We start from the raw sequence: 21,254 nt of genomic DNA, 5'->3' as shown, positions 1-21,254 counted from the left end.
CTTATATAAGGACCTAAGGACCGTCTACTCTGTGACCTTTCTGTAACAATATCACACTGTTAAATAAAACCCTAGTCAACATTCTAGACAAATTTCCAGTGAAAGCAAAATCGATGGCATTGACCTTTTGGAAAAAGGTCATTGAGTATACATACTGTACACTCACAACAGAATCACAGACTCAAAAGTTATTAGATAACAGTTCTGATAACAGTAATAATGCCACAACTTCAAAAAGTGGTTGCTTTGTTAGAAAACTATTTAAATGAAGCAGATGCAGGCTGGATCTTGACCTGTTACATAATCTGTAGAGATTCACAAAGCTGCAAATAAAATATACCATAAACTGTTAGATAGTAGGTACTTAAGTTACAGCTGGTAAACATTTACCATTTTTCTGTATTGTGTTTGCACTCCACTCACCTGGAACTAATAAAAACAGCATGTATTCATTAGATCACGTTAGATCACAGTTAAATTATTAATGAGCCTATTGCACATGCACATTGTGTCAGTTTGAATTTATTGCACTGTCTAATATATACACTTCAAAATGTAGAATCATATTTACAGCCAAGTTTACTGAGGGCAACAGACATAGGTAACCTAAAATATGGTTGAGGTTTGCGAGCAAAGCAGTTGAAGTTGAACATGTTTTTTTTTTTTGTTTTTTGTTTTTTTAAATTTGAATACACAAAGGGACTTCACCTGAATAATAAGACATGAGCTGAGATGAACTGTTAGGCCAACACCAGCTCTTACAGGAAATCAGTCATTTGAACAGGGATACTGAATTTAATATTTTAATAACAGCAGGAGTGATATTCCAATATAATTTGCCATCTGAGATAATACAATGAACTGCAAGCCCTTTGTCACATGCCACCTCATTCACACCCTACACAGTAGGTAGATAACTACAAAGGAAATATAGAGCCTGTTGTAGTTTTTCAGATACCAATGTGCAATTTACTACCTTTGCTCCTGTCCTTTGTGTGTGTGTGTTTTGCTGTGTGTTGTGTATAATCTCTCACTCACGTTGTAAGGCTCCTCCATGCAACCTTTGCGCCTTGGCTGCAGCTATAAAGAGACCTTGGTGTGCGGACAAGCCTTCCTATACACAAAAATTCACAGAGTTAACGCAATGGCCGGGAAACATAAGCTAATTTTCACTGGATTACTGATTTTCATTTCAGTGCAGTGGACTTTGTCTTCTTCAGGTAAGGACATGTTATATATATATTGCTGCTGATGGACAAGAGTTAGGTACCTGCAGAAACTAAAAATGTACACTTTTAGATTTCAGTCACATTTTAATTAAAAGGCTGGATTTCAGAGACAACACAAAGACCATGAAACCCATATTATACATACAATCATATCAACTTTCAATTTAAGCAAGTAAATTTATTACATGACAATGATTTTATTACTAAAATAATGTCTTGGTGAAACAAAGGACTCCACTGAAGCTGCAGGAAAATATACTATACTTGCTCTAAAATATTCACTGGTTTTAATAACATGCCCATTTGCTACAACTGCTTTCACATATTTCATGAAATAAAACAAAATGTTGATAATTGGCACAGAAAGTAATATAATGACTGAGTAAGATCACAAAATCAGCCGCTCCTTTGTTCATATTCATCATTCTCTGGCATTTTCGTTTTGCCTGATAATCCCAGTATCCTGGGAAACGTGCCTGTCCTTCATGACTTTGCTCATTAATTCATTTGCTTTTAATATGAGTGTTTTGAGGATTGATGTTTATACACTTGTTGTTGCAAGTCACTGAGAATAAAAGCATCACCTGTGTGGCTCATGTAGATTTACAAAATAGAAGTACATCTACAGTAATAAGCCACTTCTGGGATGTGGATGACAGTCTTTCATTGTCTATTTCTTCTCCAAAGACGACGAGCTCTATGCCAGCTACTGGAACAACAAAGGGAGGCAGGCTCTTCTCACTGCCCTGAATGTTCAGCCCAATATCCGCCAAGCTAAGAACCTCATCCTCTTCCTGGGAGATGGTGAGTCTGAGAATGGAGCTTTCCCACCATTTAAGTGGTTTCTTTTAATTATGGAACATTTCCCCCCTTTAGTTCTGTCTATTTGTTCAGGTGAGAAGAAGTCAATGGACCTTGAAAGTGTGAGTCTCATTATCATTGTGGTGTGGTTCACTAAGAGAGAGTGAGCATGCAATGTACACCAACTATGTATGACCCCCAAAAAGTAGGGTTTTATGGGTAGAAGGAGATGGATGTTGACATATGATAGTCAGCAGTTAATAATGCATGGGAATCCAAGCATAACAAAATGTACTGAGGGTAAACCACAGTCTACACTGCAGGGGTAGCTTTTTCCTCATGTGTCCTCAACTGATCTGAACACCATAAAAGGTAAATCACAGCAAAGAGTTCATACAAGTCCACCATGCATAGTTGAAGTTTCAGGAACTTGTACTATTCAATTAGTTTGAGCTCCCTTTAAAGCTAAAATCTCAATACTGGTGGCATCACTGGTTGCCAGATTTGGAATGTACAAGTTACTTTTGAGTCATGTGTGATTAAAAGCTCTGTATTTGTTTTTTGTTACTGTGAATGTAAACCAAACAATCACTAAATTAGGACAAAATAAAACAAAGTAAATGTTCGCCATGACCCCAAACCTCATAAACAGATATAATAGTCACTGTTCACTTCCTTCTATGATCCAGTGTGTTGGGTGAAGTGAGTGATGTTCAGATGCCAAGTTCAGTTTGGCAACTCCATTGCACGAATTGTAAATGTATTGATATGAGTGGATTTATGCATTTACAGTGGCCTCCACCCGCACCCACAGACACTACATGCTGATAGCAGCTGATGTAAGATTTTATCAGTCTTTGGGATTGATCAGCAACATTTAATTGCCCCATCTTTATGATAACAAATCGCAAAATTTGTGTGTGAATGACTCAGTGGCAATACCTTCTTAATGAGGAATAACATATTTGACTAGTAACTTGCTGTAATTTGATGCCCAGACATTTATCTGATTTATGTTGAAATACAGTATATTTGACTTTTCACCATAAATTTAAAGATTTTCAAAGGCATATTTAATCTGAGGGTCAATCTGATTACCATAGTGACACAGTAAAGTGCAGACAAGAAATTAGCTAAAGCTTCGTATATATTGATGTTTTCACTTTGCATATTCGCCACTATTTGTGATTGTAAATAACTTGGATGTCTTTCACCACTCTTTAAACTTTCACATCAGCTGAGCCTTATGAGTTTCTCAAAGAACAATGGCAGCACTGTGCCTCCTTGGCCGATGTTATCTAACATTCAGGTGTGCTTCCACCTGCTTCCAGGTATGGGGGTACCGACAGTGACCGCTGCCCGTATCCTCAAAGGCCAGATGGCAGGAAAAACTGGAGAGGAGACCAGTCTGGTTATGGATACCTTCCCTCACCTGGCACTGTCTAAGGTCAGTCCACTCTCACTAACACATTCACACCGCTCTGTAGGAATGTGGATTTAAACTGTTAAAAGGCAGGGTACCACACATACACTGATGGTGCTTTAAGAAATCATGAAATAATCTCATATACTGACTCAGTGTTATGCAAGGATAATGTACACTTACCAATCATTACTGTAAAGACTATGTGCAGAATGCATCATCCTTTTGGACAACCACTAGAATTAGGATCACAATTTTCTTTCTCATTCATTGACACTACTTTTTTTAAACCAACATATTTAATGCATTATTATGAAGTACAAACAATATTTGAAAACATGTTTACTTTACTAGTTTTATTGAGTAACTTAATTTGTGACTTGTGCATGCTGTCAACACTGTCAAATACTGTTTACACATGCTCTACTGTCATCATCATCTTTATATCATGTCTATAAAACCACCATAATATTTTTGTTACCTGGTTTGGGCAAATTTGTTTCTCTTTCTTCATGGCTAGCAGGGGTTGGATTATTTATTTTTCTTATCAATTTGATTATAAATCAATAAAAACAGCTTTGACTACAGATGGGTTTGATGTGACACAGTGAGTCCTATTGTTCAGAAATGACCTCATGCTTTCATTGGCCAAGTAGAAATCAGTGTTTGAGCTGCTTGTGCTCTCATAAAAAGCTAACAAGCTGATCATATACTTGTTATTTGTGATTACTGGGGTAAAGCAAGCTGTATTTTGAGGTTTGAGTGGCTGTTATTATAATCATGGTGACACAAATAGCCTATTTCAATTTCAGCTTGGCTCTGACTCTTGTTGGCTTGTTACACTGGCTAACCTGGTTTAATCAAATTACTTGAAATTAAATCTTTGTTTGTTTGTTTTGTTCCTAGACAAGGAAAGGATTACAAACATACAAACTGTAAGAGTGTGTTGCCCATGTGTTCATATAAGCAGTAGGTAGTTGTCAGGAGTTCAATGTATTTGTTTATTGTTATATCCTCTTCATATACAGTACCAGTCAAAAGTTTGGACACACACTCCCAGTCACTTGAGTGAGAAACTGTGTCCAAACTTTTGAGTTGTACTGAAAGAATATAACTTTAAGTGTAAGTGAGAAGACGAGAACATCTGCAAAATTCTCATGTGTATGTGTGTGATTGTATTTCGCCCCGGCAGACATATAACGTGGACCAGCAGATGCCAGACAGCGCTGGCACAGCCACGGCATACTTATGTGGAGTAAAGGCCAATTACGGCACCTTGGGTGTCACTGCTGCCACCCAAAGGTACAACTGTAGTGCTACCCGCGGTAACGAAGTCAGTTCTGTTCTGCATCGTGCCAAGGAAGCAGGTAGGTTCAGGTTCACAAAGCTTTAGCTTATAGTGGTTTTATGTAGACGTGTATTTGCATTGACACTGTTTGAATCCTTGTCGCTGCTACTGTTAATCAAAACTTCTGGCCTTTTCACCCTAAATGCATTTTAAGAGCATGTGAATATAATGGTCAGAAGCAACAAAATACTTCCAATAGCCAAGAAGGAATATACTTAATTATTAGTAAGTGGACTGAAAAACTTTGAATGATTAGTTTTTGCATGTCCCATGGATAACTTCTGGATTTTTTAATGTTTCTTTAGACCTCAATCGCAATGCTTTTGTTGGTAGATCACTTTTGTTTAGCACACATCAGATAAGTATCCATGTCAATGTGTCCTACAAAGTCGACTTAAGTTTTGTTGATTTTTGTGAAACCCTGGGAGTGTAATAGTCACAGACATCAGGAAATGTTGATTCTAGAAAGTATAAAAAATAAAAATGTTCACATGATAACCACAAATTCTTTCTGTGTTTTAGGAAAATCGGTGGGAATTGTCACCACCACCCGAGTGCAGCACGCCTCTCCTGGTGCGAACTACGCTCACGTTGCTGACAGAGGCTGGTATGCTGACTCTGACCTCACCCCTGATGCTCTCCGACATGGCTGCAATGATATTGCATATCAGCTGGTTCATAACACAGAGATAGATGTAAGCCTTAATATAAAGTTGTTTTTGTATCAAAACACCAGAGCACACTAGCAATAGAATTTCTATATATATATAACCAATACAATATATATTATATGTATTGTATAACCTTAGTCAGTGAACTGGATGATGACTCTTGGATGAGTGGTTATACGCCTTCAAGACCAAACAGATTTCAGATTTCATTCTGTTATATATATAAAATGTGTCTCTCAATCAAGGTCATTCTTGGTGGAGGTCGTAGGTACATGTTTCCCACAACCACGCCGGACCCAGAGTATCAAAACCATACAGGATCCCGAAATGATGGAAGGGATCTCGTTAAAGAGTGGATGAAGAATAAAAAGGTAAATGGTAGATTTCACATGTGTGGTCATTAGGCTTTAGTTCGATTGTGGCTGTTATTTTCCTTGTGGCTTTAACTCCCCCCTCAATTGTTGTAAATCACCATGCATTCTTACTAACCTTGCTATGATAAATAGGGATAAAAAAGATAATCATTAATGCAGTCATCATGAGAAAACAAAAGAAAAAAGTTTTCAATCCCTCCCCCTATCCCTACAAAAAAATCTAATCAGTGTACTTATTTTCTGTTCATGGCCTACAGAATGCTAAATATGTTTGGAACAAAGCTGAGTTAAATGCTGTCAATCCTGCAAATACAGACTTCCTGATGGGTAAGAATAGTTCAATTTACCAGTTACACATGGTGAAAGGTCTAAAAACATGATCAACAGTTTAGCACAACATAGACACACAGCACAACATTCACACAGTTTACCGTGCAGTTGTCTTTCCTGCATAATGTTAAAATCACTCAAATTAAAATAACTAGGATGATGTCAGTATGTGAATGGCTGAGGTATTGGATAAAAATTCTTCTGAAATGATTTGTCAATTGACAGAAAAATTAATCTGTGACAATTTTGACTTTTGATTAGGTGAATCTCAGGGTCTCAATTAGATGGAAAGGATGCTTTTACATTCCAGATTTGTGATTTAGAGCAACATGTACATTTTTCACACAAGAGCTTACATTGTACACATTTGATCATGACATTGACACTTACAGGTTACCGTTCTATTCCAATTTAATGTGAACATCTTAAAAGTTGGTCTTTCTTAGTTCCTCAAACTGAGGCCTGCTATTCTCTCTGCACTTAGGTCTCTTTGAGCCCAAGGACTGTCGCTACGAGTTGGACCGCGATACGACCATGGACCCATCCCTCACTGAGATGATGGAGAAAGCAATCAAGATTCTCAGCAAGAACCCTAAGGGATTTTTCCTCTTTGTGGAAGATAAGTGTAATTGTTTTCTGTAGGTCTTTCCTGGATAGCCAATAAAATATTAAATCAATGTTATGCTGTCAGTGTAAACCACTTTGTCCAAATTACAATGAGATTGAAGTACACTTAACTATTTATGTTATTGTAGATACATAAAATATAAATGTATTATTAGAAAAACATTAAGAATTAGAAAGAGGGGATGTGGAACTTTTACTTATTTGTCGATGACTTTCTTTTGGACTTCAAGGGGGAGAATTGACCATGGTCACCATTCAGGGTTGGCCAAAAAAGCTCTCTACGAGGCTGTTGAGTTTGACCGGGCGATCGGGAGAGCAGCTGAACTCACCAGTGAGCTCGACACCCTGACTGTGGTCACTGCAGATCACTCCCATGTCTTTGCCTTTGGAGGATATTCTGGCAGAGGAAACTCCGTTTTCGGTAAAATGCATTCTTTGATAAGAGCTAAACTGAGGGGGGTTTTGTCATAAACAGTGATCATCATCTGATCTTCCAAGTCTGAAAAAAAAATAACTTGCTGATACCAATTTGTCCTGTGATTTACAGGGGTGTCTCGCTCAATAGCTAATGACAATAAGCACTTTACCACCGCTGTGTACGGAAACGGACCAGGACACCAGATTGTCAATGGTAATCGCCCGGATATGAATGAGACAATTTCATGTAAGTGTACTATGATTATCACTCTAGAGAGGGCACAGTAATATAGTAGCTCCATCTTGTGGTGTAAGAGGATACCTATCATAGAGGCACAAAGAAGTAGTGACTGATCAGTCTTACAGAAAGTGACTTTGAGCCAGACAGTGAATCCCCATCTGCTCACTCATTGTAAAAAAAAATGAGTTATCGCATTAAATGATACTTTTGTATTTTGTGAAAAATGTAATACATTTACCAATTTTATCCTCTGTATGAAATGTACTGAATAATTGTTTATCTATACAATGCAGTATTTTGGACAAGAGCTTTGAAAACATCTTCAGTTTTATATTATTTATATTGTTTATGAGTTAACAACATTTTAAAGTGTGAAGGGGATCACTGCAGATAAATATTTCTTCCAGCTAGAAATAAAAATAAAAGATCTCTTTAATGTCAACATAATGACTGTTAATGTATTACAGGCATAATATATAACATAATAGTTAATATTAAACTACCAAAAACATACTGTAAGTGTTAAGAAGAATGTCTATTCATCCTAAGGGGATGCAGACTGTAAAGACTACAATAGTAGGCCTACGATGACTCAAGACTCTGTCAGTGGTTTACTGTTTAACTACATTGGATGGCATCATATTGTCTGGTTGCCATGTTATTCTAACAACCCTCTATATTTAATGTGATAGACACTTCACTCTGGGTTAAAGCTAATCCAATCCTCCTTCTCATTCTCCCTCAGCGGGTAATGATTACCATCAGCAGGCAGCTGTCCCTCTTGATTCAGAGACCCATGGCATAGAGGACGTAGCCATCTTTGCCAAAGGTCCCATGTCACACCTCTATCACGGGGTCCAGGAGCAGAGCTACATTGCCCACGTCATGGCTTACGCTGCCTGTTTGGAGCCCTACGAGAACTGTGGACTCCCCCCAGCCAGCCATGCTGGATCCATCCACCCCAGCCTGCTGCTCCTCCTGATGGGCCTCCTTCTTCTCTCTCTCTGCTCTGTCTAAGACTTAGATGACAGCCGTCAGAGAGTTTGTCCTTGGAATAACTGTGCTATCTGACATTTTGGTTTAAAAATAAATATTCTTATGTGCAAATTCTGTGTGTCTTTAAGAGCTGTATAGTTGCAAAACTTCAAAATCACTGCCATTTTGGGTAAATTGTACTTGTTCAGATAACCTTGTGAAAGATTACTGTTATTATTATTAGCTTACAGCAATGACTTTTTACTCTATGTTGAGTTTATTTATATAAAAATATAGTTGTGATTATTTTGAAATGTTTTGAATAAAGAGGCAATTAAACAATTATTTAATATTGAACCACTAATTTCTCATATTAGCTCTTACTGAAGTCTGGTTGTGATACCTACAATGGAATAATTCCCTCTTTTATACAAACATTGAGTAGGAAGAGCACGATGAAACTTTAAAAACAAATGTTTTCAAGCAACCTTTATTAGAGCATACATCCCAAGCACAGGGAAATGTACAACACAAGACAGTATGAGTTCAAAATCATAAAAAACAATAACATTTCCATTTAAGGAACAAATGAAAATAGAAATACAGCCAGGGGGTAAAGTACATTTAACAAAAAAGCACAATTAAGTGAAAATATCAAAAGACATACAGATGCTATTCGTTTTCACAGCTTTTCTATTCTCACTGTTTAAAATAATGGAGAATAAGTTTTTAATTTCATTCACCAGAGCAGCAAAGAAATAAAACGAGTGTAGATTACTAACGTCTCGCTTGATTGGTGAAAATGAACGCATTATCCAATCAGAGATGCCTGTGGGCGGGACTTCCGCCCTCTGCAGTTAAGAGGAGGGTTTGTCTGCTTGGAGGGAAGTTTAATCAAAATAGTCATGCAGCCTCCTCGAAAATGAAATCTACGTGGATAAACGATTGCGTTTTGAGTTTGAAAAACAAACTCTAGGAACATAATTTAGGATTATATGAAATAACTGTCGCCTAACCGTGTAGAAAATCGCAGTTTAACGTGCGCATGCAATAACTAGTACACAACTTCTCAGTCTCTATTAGCTTAGCTTGCTAGCCGCGATTGTGTTTTCCATACCGCGCTGCACGGATATAAACTAAAATGCTGCTGCTGATAGATTTTTTATAAACGCATACTTTCTGGCCATGGATCCAAAGACGAGGAGGCTCGAGAGTCAACTGTGTAAAGCTGTGAAGGATGGAGACCCAAGGTGATGTGCAGCTCTCTCAGTCTTTCTCTTTGTTTTGCCCAGACATGTCCTCTGTTGAACAGGATGCGACAACAGAGTGGGAAATCCGATTGCTGGACATTTTTCCATCTAGACTTATTTTCAGTGGCTACTAACCATCTTACACGATTTTAACTAAGTTAGTCTTAAAATACAATTGTGAAGTAACTTGAGTGTCTTTGATGAACGAAAAGGTCATTTTCCAGTCGTGGCTTAACGTACTTGTAATCACTTAATATGTGTTTGAAGTCCTTATAAGCAACTTAGCCTTTAAAACAAGTATTTGATGCTGTTCGATGATCATTGTTTGAGTTGTACACTGTTCAACTGTAGCATTGTTTAGAAATCATCCGTAAGTCAGCACAGTTTAGGGTGCGTTTGTGACCACTGCTCTCCTGGTGTATGACATATAGTGTCCCTGTCATCTTTCAGACCTTTACCTTTTGGCATAAAACATGTTTCTGTGGTTTTATTGATGCACCAGTGGGACCTTGTTTAGGGTATAATGATGGAGGATGTTATAAGTTATACAGATTGTAAAGCCTTCTGGGGAAAATAAAATATTTTAGGCCATATAAATAAAATATACCTGACCTGACTTCATGTTCGTTTAACAACAGATGTCCTTTATGACTGCTGATTTCAACTCAAAATTATCAACATACTTCACATAAACATTTAGGCTTGACCTACAGTGGATGGTTAATGAAACAAGATTTTAAAAAAACTAGATAGAAAAGCCTGATAATAAGAGCCCAGGCAGTAACTATCAAATCAGTGGAGTTTGTAATGTCCAGGTACATTAACTGATAGAGGTGCAGATGTGATAATACCAGTACAATATCAATATGTATCAAGCACAGTAATGCAGAAATGACTGATGTGACAGCACTTCAGACAGTGACTGCTGCCGTTTAATTACGTTTTAATATACGACAGATTGTAACAGATCCCTCTTCTTTGGCAGATCTGTGCAGCTGCTTCTCTCACAAGGTGCAAGTCCTGACCTGGTTGGTAGTAAGGGGGTAGCTGCAATACACTTGGCTGTTGGCAAAGAGACTGAGAAGAACAACCGCTGCTTGAAAATGTTGCTGCAACATGGAGCTGACCCTAATATCAGGTATGATTAATAACACAGTGGCATGAAAAATCAACTTGTTAGATAATTTTCCACATCGTATTGATCACATATATAACATCAGATACCCAATCTTGTCAAATTATGTGTAAATTATATTATATGTGAATTTAAAGTTAATCTATAATAATATTTAAAGTAATTATATTTAAAAAATGTTGTAAATTTAAATTTTAACATGACATAACATGGTACAGCAGTTAATTTAATTTAATGATTGTGTGATTGTGTTTTCTTGTTTTTCTCCCAGATCATGTGATGGTCTGACTCCTGTTCACATTGCTGCCTTGTGGGGATGTTATCAAAACCTGAGGTTTCTCTTGATGAATGGAGGGAACCCCAACCTTAAAGATAATGTAAGAATAGTTTGGTTTTTTTTTAAAACATTATTATTAATTTTCCAGGGAAGTGCATGGGTTAGATGTCAGTCGCCTGAACAGCGCATGGAAAATCACTTCATATTTACATATACAGACACATTCACATAAACATTTTGCATTCTCCAAGATAACATTCTATAGAAAAATGACCCATTTTTGCTAACAGTGATTATTAAGTTCTTGCTATGGCTGTGTGTTACAGATGAATGAATACAGAGAAAATACCCAGAACTGAAACAAGAAATCTCCTAATATCTGGCTTTGAATGTCTGCTTCAGTTTGGTTAACTCCTGTTATCTTCATTCATGCAGGAAGGAAATACGCCTGGGCAGCTTGCAGAGCAACAGGAGAATCGAAAATGCGCCCAGCTTCTTCAGGAGCACCAGGTCAGCTGTGTGGACAAAGAAGAGGACGACTGGCCTCATTTCCAATACTGTAAGAAAAATTCTTTGTCATCTTGGGTAGAAATTATAAATATTTAATCTTTATAGCCCAATAGGGTTCAAACTTATTCTGTCTAACTTGTTATTTTAATAATAGAAGAAAAAAACTTGAAGAAAAAGATAATTAATCAATGGTGTTGGAAAATGTAGATATATTACTTATTTATCCAGCCAGTCAAGTTTTTAACATGCTTCTTGTCTGCCAGCAGATGGTCATATCATTTTATTACCACCATCATTACTTTGATCACATACCATTCTCAAGCTTTAACTTTCTTAAACACTTTGAATATTTAAAATCACACACATTTGAAAACCTTGTGAATTTTTTAACATGGAAACTCTACCAGTGTAGATCTTGTCTAGCAGCGTATAACAACTCAATCAGATGACTTGCAGCTACATCTTCTCAGTATTTGGCTGGCTTGTGGTAATTTTTTACTCGGTATGAACTGTGTTAATTCATATGTCTCTTTTTTTTTTCTCCACAGCTGTATGTTCAGACCAAACCGACCTGTCCAGCTATCCTGAATCAGACTACAGCTTCAGTTCCCAGACGTCTATGATAAGTGACTTTGGCGAAGCCCCATTGAGCAGCACAAGGCGCTCATCATTTTTCAACCTTTCTAACATTAATGGAAGGCCGAGTTGCAGAGGAATATCATATAACAGACTTTCTAATATGGACACTAAACAGCATCATAACCAGGACTGGAACACTTCCTCACATTGGGCATCTGAAGGTCCCTCCATACTGTCAAGCACTCGCATGTCTGCAGTGGGGCCTGCACCTGCAATATCAACTCTTAAGGAGGAGGATTTGTTCACTGATGATGGTTTGTTCACATCAAAAGCAAATGTACATACTGCTGCAACTGATGGCAGAATCTCTCCCTCCAGAAGAGACACTCTCCCTGCATTTCTGTCTAGGCGAGCGAGCCGCAAGAGTGTAAGCTTCAGGGATGTAGATGAATATTTCCCGGTTTTTAGTCCTGAATATCCAAAAGAGCAGCCCGCTGTCGGCACCAGCACCTTACCTTTTGACCTGTCTGAGTACTCTAGCTTCCTGGATTCAGAACGTATGGCCACTGTTTTACCTGAGCAGGGTATCGACGTCACATCACCAGACCATGTTTATGTTTTTGGCAGGGAGAGCAGTGAGAGCACAGGAGAGGACATGGAGAAAACGGTCATCGTTAGTCACTGTGCTTTTGAAGAGAGTGATGATGAAAAAGAGGGTGAAAATGTAAAAGAGCCTCAGGGGAACATATCGAAACAGCTAGCGGGTTCCTGCGGGGGCGGCAGCAGCAGTGAGACCGGCAGTAGTCATTACAGTAGCTGTGAGAGTGACCATTACACCAGCGCTCTGGATGCTTCCATACACCCCAGGCATCTCTTACTCCCTGTGGTAGAGGAAATATCTGTTGGTGCTGAAGTTGCCAAAAAGACTGCTCAAACTGACATTCAGATAAATTCAAAACTGGAAAGTGTTGAGCATTTACCAGGTATGCTTGATAAACTGGACTTGTCAGAAGGAAAACACCCGAATAATGATGTATTTAAGGCGGACACCCCACTGGATGATGCCGCAGAAGTGACAAAGGAAGACTTCAACTGTCCATTTACGCCAAGTCCTTTTGTAACAGGCAGGACACGTTCAAGGTTGAGTCGCTGCTCACTGAGAACAAGCAGAACACCCGAGAGCCTCCTCCTCACGTCTTCTCTGTTTGAGGAGACCCTACCTGCACCAGTTCGATCGCGGCGTCAGATGCCCAGGCCTCAGAGCAGCGATGCCTTTTACAGTTCACCACATGCACCGTGTTATACACTATCCCATTCAGGGAGTAGTACAGGGGGAGACTCCTTGCCTGCTGATTGCCAGGAAACACAGTCCAGCACCCTCAAAGCCGGTTCAAGTGTTAGCAATAGCCAAGCTGATACCCTCATCCTCTCCAGGAATGTAAGTGACTCTGCTGTTGAATCACAGACTCTGTGTGACACAGTCGTACTGGAAAAAAATCAGGACTCTTCAGTGGATGCTTATGAAAGAAACCTTGCAGAGATTATACTGGCTATGCAAGACCAAGGCATGGATCTTGCTGAGGGCGGGGATTTTCTAACTGATGATCTGACAAGTACAGATGAGGCAACAACAAGGGGAAATGTAAATGATGCCCCTGATGTGGACCGCCTGAAAAACAAAGATGACTGGATCACTGAGGACTGTAGCTCTCAGCCGGAATCTGTGTCATCTTCATCCAGCTCCAGCTATTTTTCCCCAAGGAGGTCCAGGGAAGACTCTGACCTTCCTTGCACCCCAGGCACCGGATGCACCCCTAGATACAGTATGAGCCGGCTCTCAAGCTACCACAGGCCACAGCACCTGGCTAACCTGTCTTACACCCCCGGGGGGCGTCCAGTCATTCAGGATGTGGATGAACCAGTGGAGTACCTCTACACTGATACAGAACAAGGCCACAAGCTGATTGAGACTCATGTCCCACCTACAGCTAACACCTCATTCAGCTCCAGCATGAGTACTACCAGCAGCGAGGAAACCATCCTTTATGACTGGCGCTCTATGCAGACCGACATGAAGCAGAGCACAGAAAAGGAGAACCAGAAACCACAGGAGACATTACAAAATGAGGAAAGAGATGAGGGAAAGGACAGGTTGTTGGCAGAAACCAAAGGGATGACTGACAAGGAGCTGAGACTGAGGCTAGTGGAGCTGGGGCAGAACCCAGGTCCCATCAACAGCCGTACCAGGCCAGCATACATTCGAAAGCTGTGCCGCCTCGTTCAGGAGTCAAATTCCCAATCACCACATCACCAGAAACAGTTAAGCCAGTCAAAAACAGGTAATGATTGTGTTCCTAATGATTTTTTTTGATTACTGTTTACCTAAATTGAGCTTTTAGTTCTCTCATTAAGTAGCATAAAAATGGAAAATTAAACTTGTTATTTGGCATTTAAGGTCTCCAACACTGAACTATATGATACATATTCATATGCTGTCATTATTATTATTTAGCTAAAGTCGCGATTGTATCGTTGTTTAGCCTATCATCACTCTCACTGAAACAGCAAGTCATTTTCGTGTTCTTTTTTCTCTTAGTTCCTGCAGATTTAGGTTATAGTCCAGAACTAAATCTGGCCCTGCAGACCTTCAAGCTGCCTGATTGCCGGGCTGACGAGCAGGCTTTGTGCCAGCAGTTTGACCAACCAGATCAGAACAGGAAGTGGAGGGAGGGCATAATCAAGTCCAGCTTCAACTACCTGCTGCTCGACCCAAGGTCTGTTGTCTCTCATGTTGCTTTGTGTTTGTCTTTGCAGTGTTGCAAGCTGTCCAAGAAGATATAGACTTTGCAAAAATTTGCCCGATTCACAAGATGTGGTAATTCTTACTTTGCATGTGAAATGAAATTTCTACAGTACACTGCTTACATCAAGTACTGGAGGCCACAAGTATGTGTGTATGATAAGAAATCATTATCAGAACAAAGAAATCATTATCAGAAACAAGTAAGGTAAAAAATCAGGAAAAGACATTTGCTAAATTGGCACCAGTTTCTCAGTAGAGAGACTCGGTCAGTAGAGACAGTTAAAGTCACCTCCACAAATGTGTGTTTTTAGTAATTTAGCTCCATGATCATATCAATTCTGGCAGCGGTGGCCTAGAGGTTAGAGAAGCAAGCTTGTGACCGGAAGGTTGTCGGTTCAATCCTCGGACCGGCTGGATAAGTCTGGGTAGGGAAAGTGAAAAAGCAGTGCTTGCTCCTCCCTCATTACCACCACTGAGGTGCCCTTGACTCTTCAAAATTAAGCAATCACCATTCAGTTTTCGTTATATCTGTAGGACTGTTCTTTCCTTGTTGAGTCAGTCCACACCCTTGTAATGCAGATGCACACCATTCAAAACATAATTTAAATGGATCTTTCCTTTTCTTTTCTCTCAGAGTGACAAACAGCCTCCCATTCAGGAGTCAGACCATGACTCCACAGGAGTGTTTCCAGACTTTCATCCACGCTATATTTTATGTGGGCAAAGGAAAACGCTCCCGCCCCTACAGCCACTTGTATGAGGCTTTGGAGTACTACAAAGGGGACAAAACGTCCAAGGTGAGTTTAATTAATTAAATTCAGTTTAAATGAAATTAGATATAAAAATTGTATATAAAACACTTTTCCATTTCTTCTCTGTGACAGAAACTGTGCCGCAAAGTGCAGCACATCCTTCAGGTATGGGACGCCAAGCAGGGCGTCATCTCACTGCATTGTTTCCAGAACGTCATTCCAGTGGAGGCTTACACAAGAGAGGCCTGCATGGTGGAGGCCATTGGTGAGTAGAAGGAAGGTGAAATTCAACCAGTTACCTCTTGTCTATCTCACTGGAAAATTCAGGAATATAATTTGAAAACCCAGTACCCATCTGCTCTTTTTTTGGGTATTAAATCACCTTGTCAAAGCTTATTTTGTGATACTATTCCCTGGTTATTAGATATAATACAGCTTTTTAGGTTGTAGTTGTAGACTAAAGAGGGGAAGTTTGAGAACTGCAGAGCCAAAAAAGTAAAAAATAATAAATAAACAAAGGGTTGAAAATATTGAAGCAATTAGACAAAGAAGATGCAGGAGAGTGACACACATGGTTGTGACCAACTGCATGTGTGTCTAAGGATAGAGGGTGTTGTATGTTGTACAGATTTGTGAATTGTGTAGATGGGCTATATAAATGAAATTGACTTGATTTGACCAACATAAGGGACTGGAGAAGAACTGGATATACAGAATGTAGCCACTTTGTTTTTGTAATTAAATTCTCAAGTTTTTACTGCTGGATGTAATATCATAACTTCAGTACCACTTTAAAAAAATCAAACACGTGACCACTGGCAGTTCAAAAGTACTCATAATACCTGTAATAGTTCTAAACTGTTCATTTTTGATAAATTGCAGTTTTAGTCTACCACATTTTTGACATTGAATATGGCTGTTATATTTTCCAGAAGGGTTTGTCTTGATCTCACTGGTCCTTCCTTCTTGATTTACATTTTACATTATTTCTTACAGTGCTGGTAAGTTTAATAATGTTGTGACCATAGCTAAATAAGCACAAATGAAACAATAAAGTTATTGGAAATGTTCTCATGGCAGTTCAGCCTGTCTATAACACACTTCATTCTCCAATCACGTTCCCAGGGTTAAAGATGCTCACCAATCAGAAGCGGGGAGATTACTATGGTGTGGTGTCCAACTGGCAGTTAAAGAGGAAGCGTGAGCTGGGTGTCCACCTGCTCTACCGGGCCATGCAGATCTTTCTGGCTGAGGGTGAGAGACAGCTCAGACCAGCAGACATCAGACAGTAGCGGCCCCCACTGGAGGGGGGTGTAAAGTGCAACACGGAGCCAACTATCCGATGGGAAAATACCACTAGTTCAGAATCCAAAGTCAATTTTGCACTCAAGAGTTGGGTGGGAGTTTACAACATCCCTTGGTCTGATTTCTCTTTCCCTTCACAATATACAGTTTGTCATATTCTCCGGTAACATTTAGATCCCTTGAGCTTGTCAGTTAACATCTTTCTGCTTTTTTCCATTCAAGTGTCTTAAGATTCAATTCAGAAAAGCTGCCTGGTTTCCTAATTTCTTTGCGTATATATTAATTATAATCTGCTTAGATGTGTCTCATCTCTGATTCCACAAAAAATTAAAGGTGGAGTCATGTCGTCCTGTATTCATTAAGTTTTCTGCTGACAGAAAAGTCAGTGAATGAGCAACATGATGTGAAAAACAAAACTGTGAGACTGCAGATGTTTCAGATGTCATGACAAATAAGCACAACAGTCAGTTCTCAAAAACATTCTTCCCAGTAGGATATTTTTCTTCTTGAATTCTTCATCACTAATGTCTTTTCCATATTGATACACAACCATATGCAAATGTCTTATGCAGCATTATCAAATTAACTAGTTCCAGATTGCATAGAGCAATTATAGTTTTCTCTCAACCTCATACTGTATCACCTGGGGCTGGCTTTAGGAAAAAAATTAACGTGTCTTGACTGAGTTTTGTGTGAGGTGCACACATTCTATTTTTATAAATACCACTTCATGTGCAGGAAATGGCGTGTGCATGTTTTTCGTGCGGACTCATCGTTTATACATCTGGCCTCTGGTAGTTAATCACTTTGCTTTTGTAGTGTTAAAAGACAGATGGAGATGAATATCAGCAGAGGCTGGTCACTGGTACTTAGCATGATAGGATTCATGGCTAAATAAAGAACGGAGTGTGTAGTTTTAGAAACTTAATGTTTGATAAAATATCGCATGACTTGTTTACATGGCTGGATTTCCATTTCATTTGTTATGCCATTTTGTTTCTGTAAAAAAAATGCTTTGCAGGCAAGCTGATGATATGATAATGATAGGTGTTAATTTGTATACATTTCTTTAAGAAATGCCAGCAGTTATGTAGAAACACAGTGTTTGAGTTCGTATTACATCAGCAATTATGATGTTAAGAGATCTATCGGCCAAAGTAATCCCAGGTTGAAGTTACTTTTTTTCTTGAAAAGTTTGCTTACATTCTGATCTCATGGTCTACACATTAATGACCTGAGCTTCAAAACCATCCATTGTCTTCTCAGGGTTTTATACTTGATCAATTGTATTTTGGATGTATACATATATTTTTTTACATTCCCAGTCCCTAAGTTAAAGAAATAAATGCATTAAATCATCATAAAGTGGAGTAAAACACGTGACCTATAACATTAACTTTTAATTATGAAATTAATATTACATATTAATTTAATAGTACAGTGAAAAAAGAAATGGACACAAAGCCCCTTGATTATGATCTGTGTTTGACATGGTTTCATGATTGATTGATGTAATAATGTAGTGCTCTCTTTTCATTATTATCTCCAACTGCTACTGTTACTGTCATATCTTTGCTCCTTTACTTTTCATTCCTGTAAACATAGTGAAAAAAATACGACATAAACCTGAACTGGATGAGTCTTTGTCATTTCTTGTTCATGTCTTGTTCTGTGGTGTCCCTCTAGTGGACAAAGGAAGTCATTAAATTTTGTTTTTCAAATTCAGTTATTCTCATGCAGTAAGCGGTCTTCTTCCACTATGATTTATTCAAATTAGTGTTTGGTGTTAATATTACAGGCATTTATCTCATGTAGAGCTTTATATTGCATTTAAGCCTAATACCCTTATTTACAAAAGAGATTCAAAAACTTTGAAAAATTTAATTTAGGAACCATTTATGTATTTTAATATCTGCAAGTCACTGAGAAATAAATTTGTACACGTCTACCATTTTGAGTTTAGAGTTTCAGTTGCATCAGTCCTACAAAAAAAACACAATTTACTGTAGGCTTTGACAGTTTGCTGGCAAGAATTATTCTTTTTTTCTAGATGAGACAGTGCACATCTAATTTAGGAACAATGGTCTTCAATTACTGTTATCATGACTCATTCAGTTTCATAGGTCTACAGCTTCTGGCTAGTGGTTAGAAAATATTTTCTTCCGAGCATCATCATGGTTTCTACAATAAACACCATCAATGTCCTCTACTCTCTTGCATCAGCTGTGAGCCACAGTGACCCCACTGAGACATTAAATCAGGGCTGCATATCTCATCTGAATATTTGCTCTCACACGCACACATTTCACAATTTGGACTCGAGATAATGGTCTTAAATGTGCAGAATAAATATTGTGTAATATAGACAATCTTAAAATAGCACTTTATTAAAAAAATAAAGTAATAGCAGTAATGCTGATACTGTTCATCGTCAATGCTATATTACACAGCTATTTTGAAAGCTAGAGATTACAATAATGTGACCTGTGGTGCATAAATGAAACTAAAAGACCACGTAAAGACGGGTTTTTCCCCTTTTGCACCTGTACTGTTCTCCATCACTGCTGGTCAAACACTGGCTATAACACAGAATGAGCACCCTTCAGTTTTTCAGTGAAATACTGTGCAGGTACTTTCCTTGCTGGGTAGCACAGTGACCTGAAACTAACACATAACACACCCAGCAGACTCTGAAAGTCAATTAGTATCTAAGTATGTAATAGTATTTTCTTAGAGTGCTTCTTTCAATCACTGGTTAAATCAAGGCTTAAGGAACCAACTTTACTGTGTCACTGTGATTATTTGTTTTCCTCATGCAACAGAAAAAGACAGCTCAGCGGACACGTGCATACACACAAAGAAGGATCACAATATAGATATAGTATATTTTGCTCATAAAAATACAAATGATTCAAGTTCAATTTACTGGAATTATACAATGGCTCAAGTTGTATTTTTCTAAAAATATATTTTTCTCAATTAGGCCAGCTGGATAAGCAGTTGACTTTATCTTGTTTTGCAGAAAAAACCTCTACCAGTATATTGATTTTATTTACATTATATACTGCCTCATAAATTTTTAATAGAAATTATATGGCATTTAATTTAAAATGATAGAGTAAATATGAATCTTGTTATCACATAGTAATCTACTCTAAATTGAGGCCAAATTAATTTGGGCAAATAAGGAAGCAAGGGGCAGTTTAGTTGTTTAGTTTGTTTACTTTGCACGTTGAGTCATAACAGTTTTTGCAGATTGCTGTCATTGTTGCAAGTTGTCTTTATTTTAACCGCTCCTGCTGCTCAGACAGCTTGTTTAGCTTGTGCATGCGTCATAACTGTACTGTTATTGTTTGTATGTACTGTATGTATGTAACTTGGTCACTAATCTATTGTATAAAAATACATTTCTTTAAAAGGTTTATATAATCCTAATAATATATATTAACACATAGGACCCTTTACACTAGTACACAAGTATTATCATACTATTAACAGTATTTTAATGTATTACATTATCCCCTTGTAAATAATTTATATTAATATTGTAAATGTGAAGAATCAATGTAAACACCATAAAAGACTTTTTTTTTATTCAACAATTTTTCAACACATTGTTTCTTGCTGTAAAATTTGAGCGGGGTTGGAACACATTCACCTAATACAAAACGTTCAAGGTAATGATTAATCAGCTGTTACCAAAAAAAAACCAAACATATCAAATCTTATCAATAGTCAGTTGTAACACTGAATATTGTCTAGGTTTAAATATCCATTAGATCACTGGCATGTTACATTAATAATAGCAATTATTTATTTATTTATTTTTTCTGAATACTTGAAGAAATTGGCTTTGATTCTGTGTCACATTTAACCTAATCACTCTCACATCTGCTCTGACCGAACTAAAGAAAGTAACTTGAAAGACCGACAACATCACTGAGGGATCAAATGATGAACTTTATTCAATAAAATACAACAGACCATCCAGCAAAAATTGTATAACAATCATGAATACGCAGTACAGCTCTGTGACTTAATGGATCTTAAATGGTTTGCCAGACAGAAAAACATTAATGAAACACAAATAAAGCATTTTATTCTACATAATATGAACATGTTTGTTCCAAAATTACGTTAACCATTTGAAAGATGTTCAAGTATCTACTAAACTTACCTCAACATGTAAACAAATGATGACATTTAT

General features: G+C 38.0%; 2 protein-coding genes across 2 annotated transcripts; both read left to right on the top strand.

Annotated features, from left to right (window-relative positions):
* The first annotated feature begins 1,056 nt into the window (after positions 1-1,056).
* Positions 1,057-8,793, top strand: LOC137187659 (intestinal-type alkaline phosphatase-like). The gene is made up of 11 exons (XM_067596723.1): positions 1,057-1,220; positions 1,917-2,033; positions 3,362-3,477; positions 4,646-4,820; positions 5,324-5,496; positions 5,718-5,843; positions 6,104-6,173; positions 6,661-6,795; positions 7,033-7,224; positions 7,351-7,467; positions 8,207-8,793. Exons 1-11 carry the CDS (start codon positions 1,145-1,147, stop codon positions 8,476-8,478), a joined length of 1,569 nt encoding a protein of 522 aa, XP_067452824.1. The 5' UTR covers positions 1,057-1,144; the 3' UTR covers positions 8,479-8,793.
* A 256-nt stretch (positions 8,794-9,049) lies between these two features.
* Positions 9,050-18,772, top strand: ankle1 (ankyrin repeat and LEM domain containing 1). Its single transcript, XM_067596722.1, has 9 exons — positions 9,050-9,686; positions 10,672-10,824; positions 11,093-11,198; positions 11,534-11,657; positions 12,157-14,526; positions 14,784-14,961; positions 15,625-15,787; positions 15,875-16,007; positions 16,868-18,772. Exons 1-9 carry the CDS (start codon positions 9,622-9,624, stop codon positions 17,032-17,034), a joined length of 3,459 nt encoding a protein of 1,152 aa, XP_067452823.1. The 5' UTR covers positions 9,050-9,621; the 3' UTR covers positions 17,035-18,772.
* Positions 18,773-21,254: the final 2,482 nt, after the last annotated feature.

The sequence above is a fragment of the Thunnus thynnus genome, chromosome 8 (assembly GCF_963924715.1).
Source record: "Thunnus thynnus chromosome 8, fThuThy2.1, whole genome shotgun sequence".
Lineage (NCBI taxonomy): Eukaryota > Metazoa > Chordata > Actinopteri > Scombriformes > Scombridae > Thunnus > Thunnus thynnus.
This window is presented reverse-complemented; position numbering and strand designations above follow the sequence as displayed.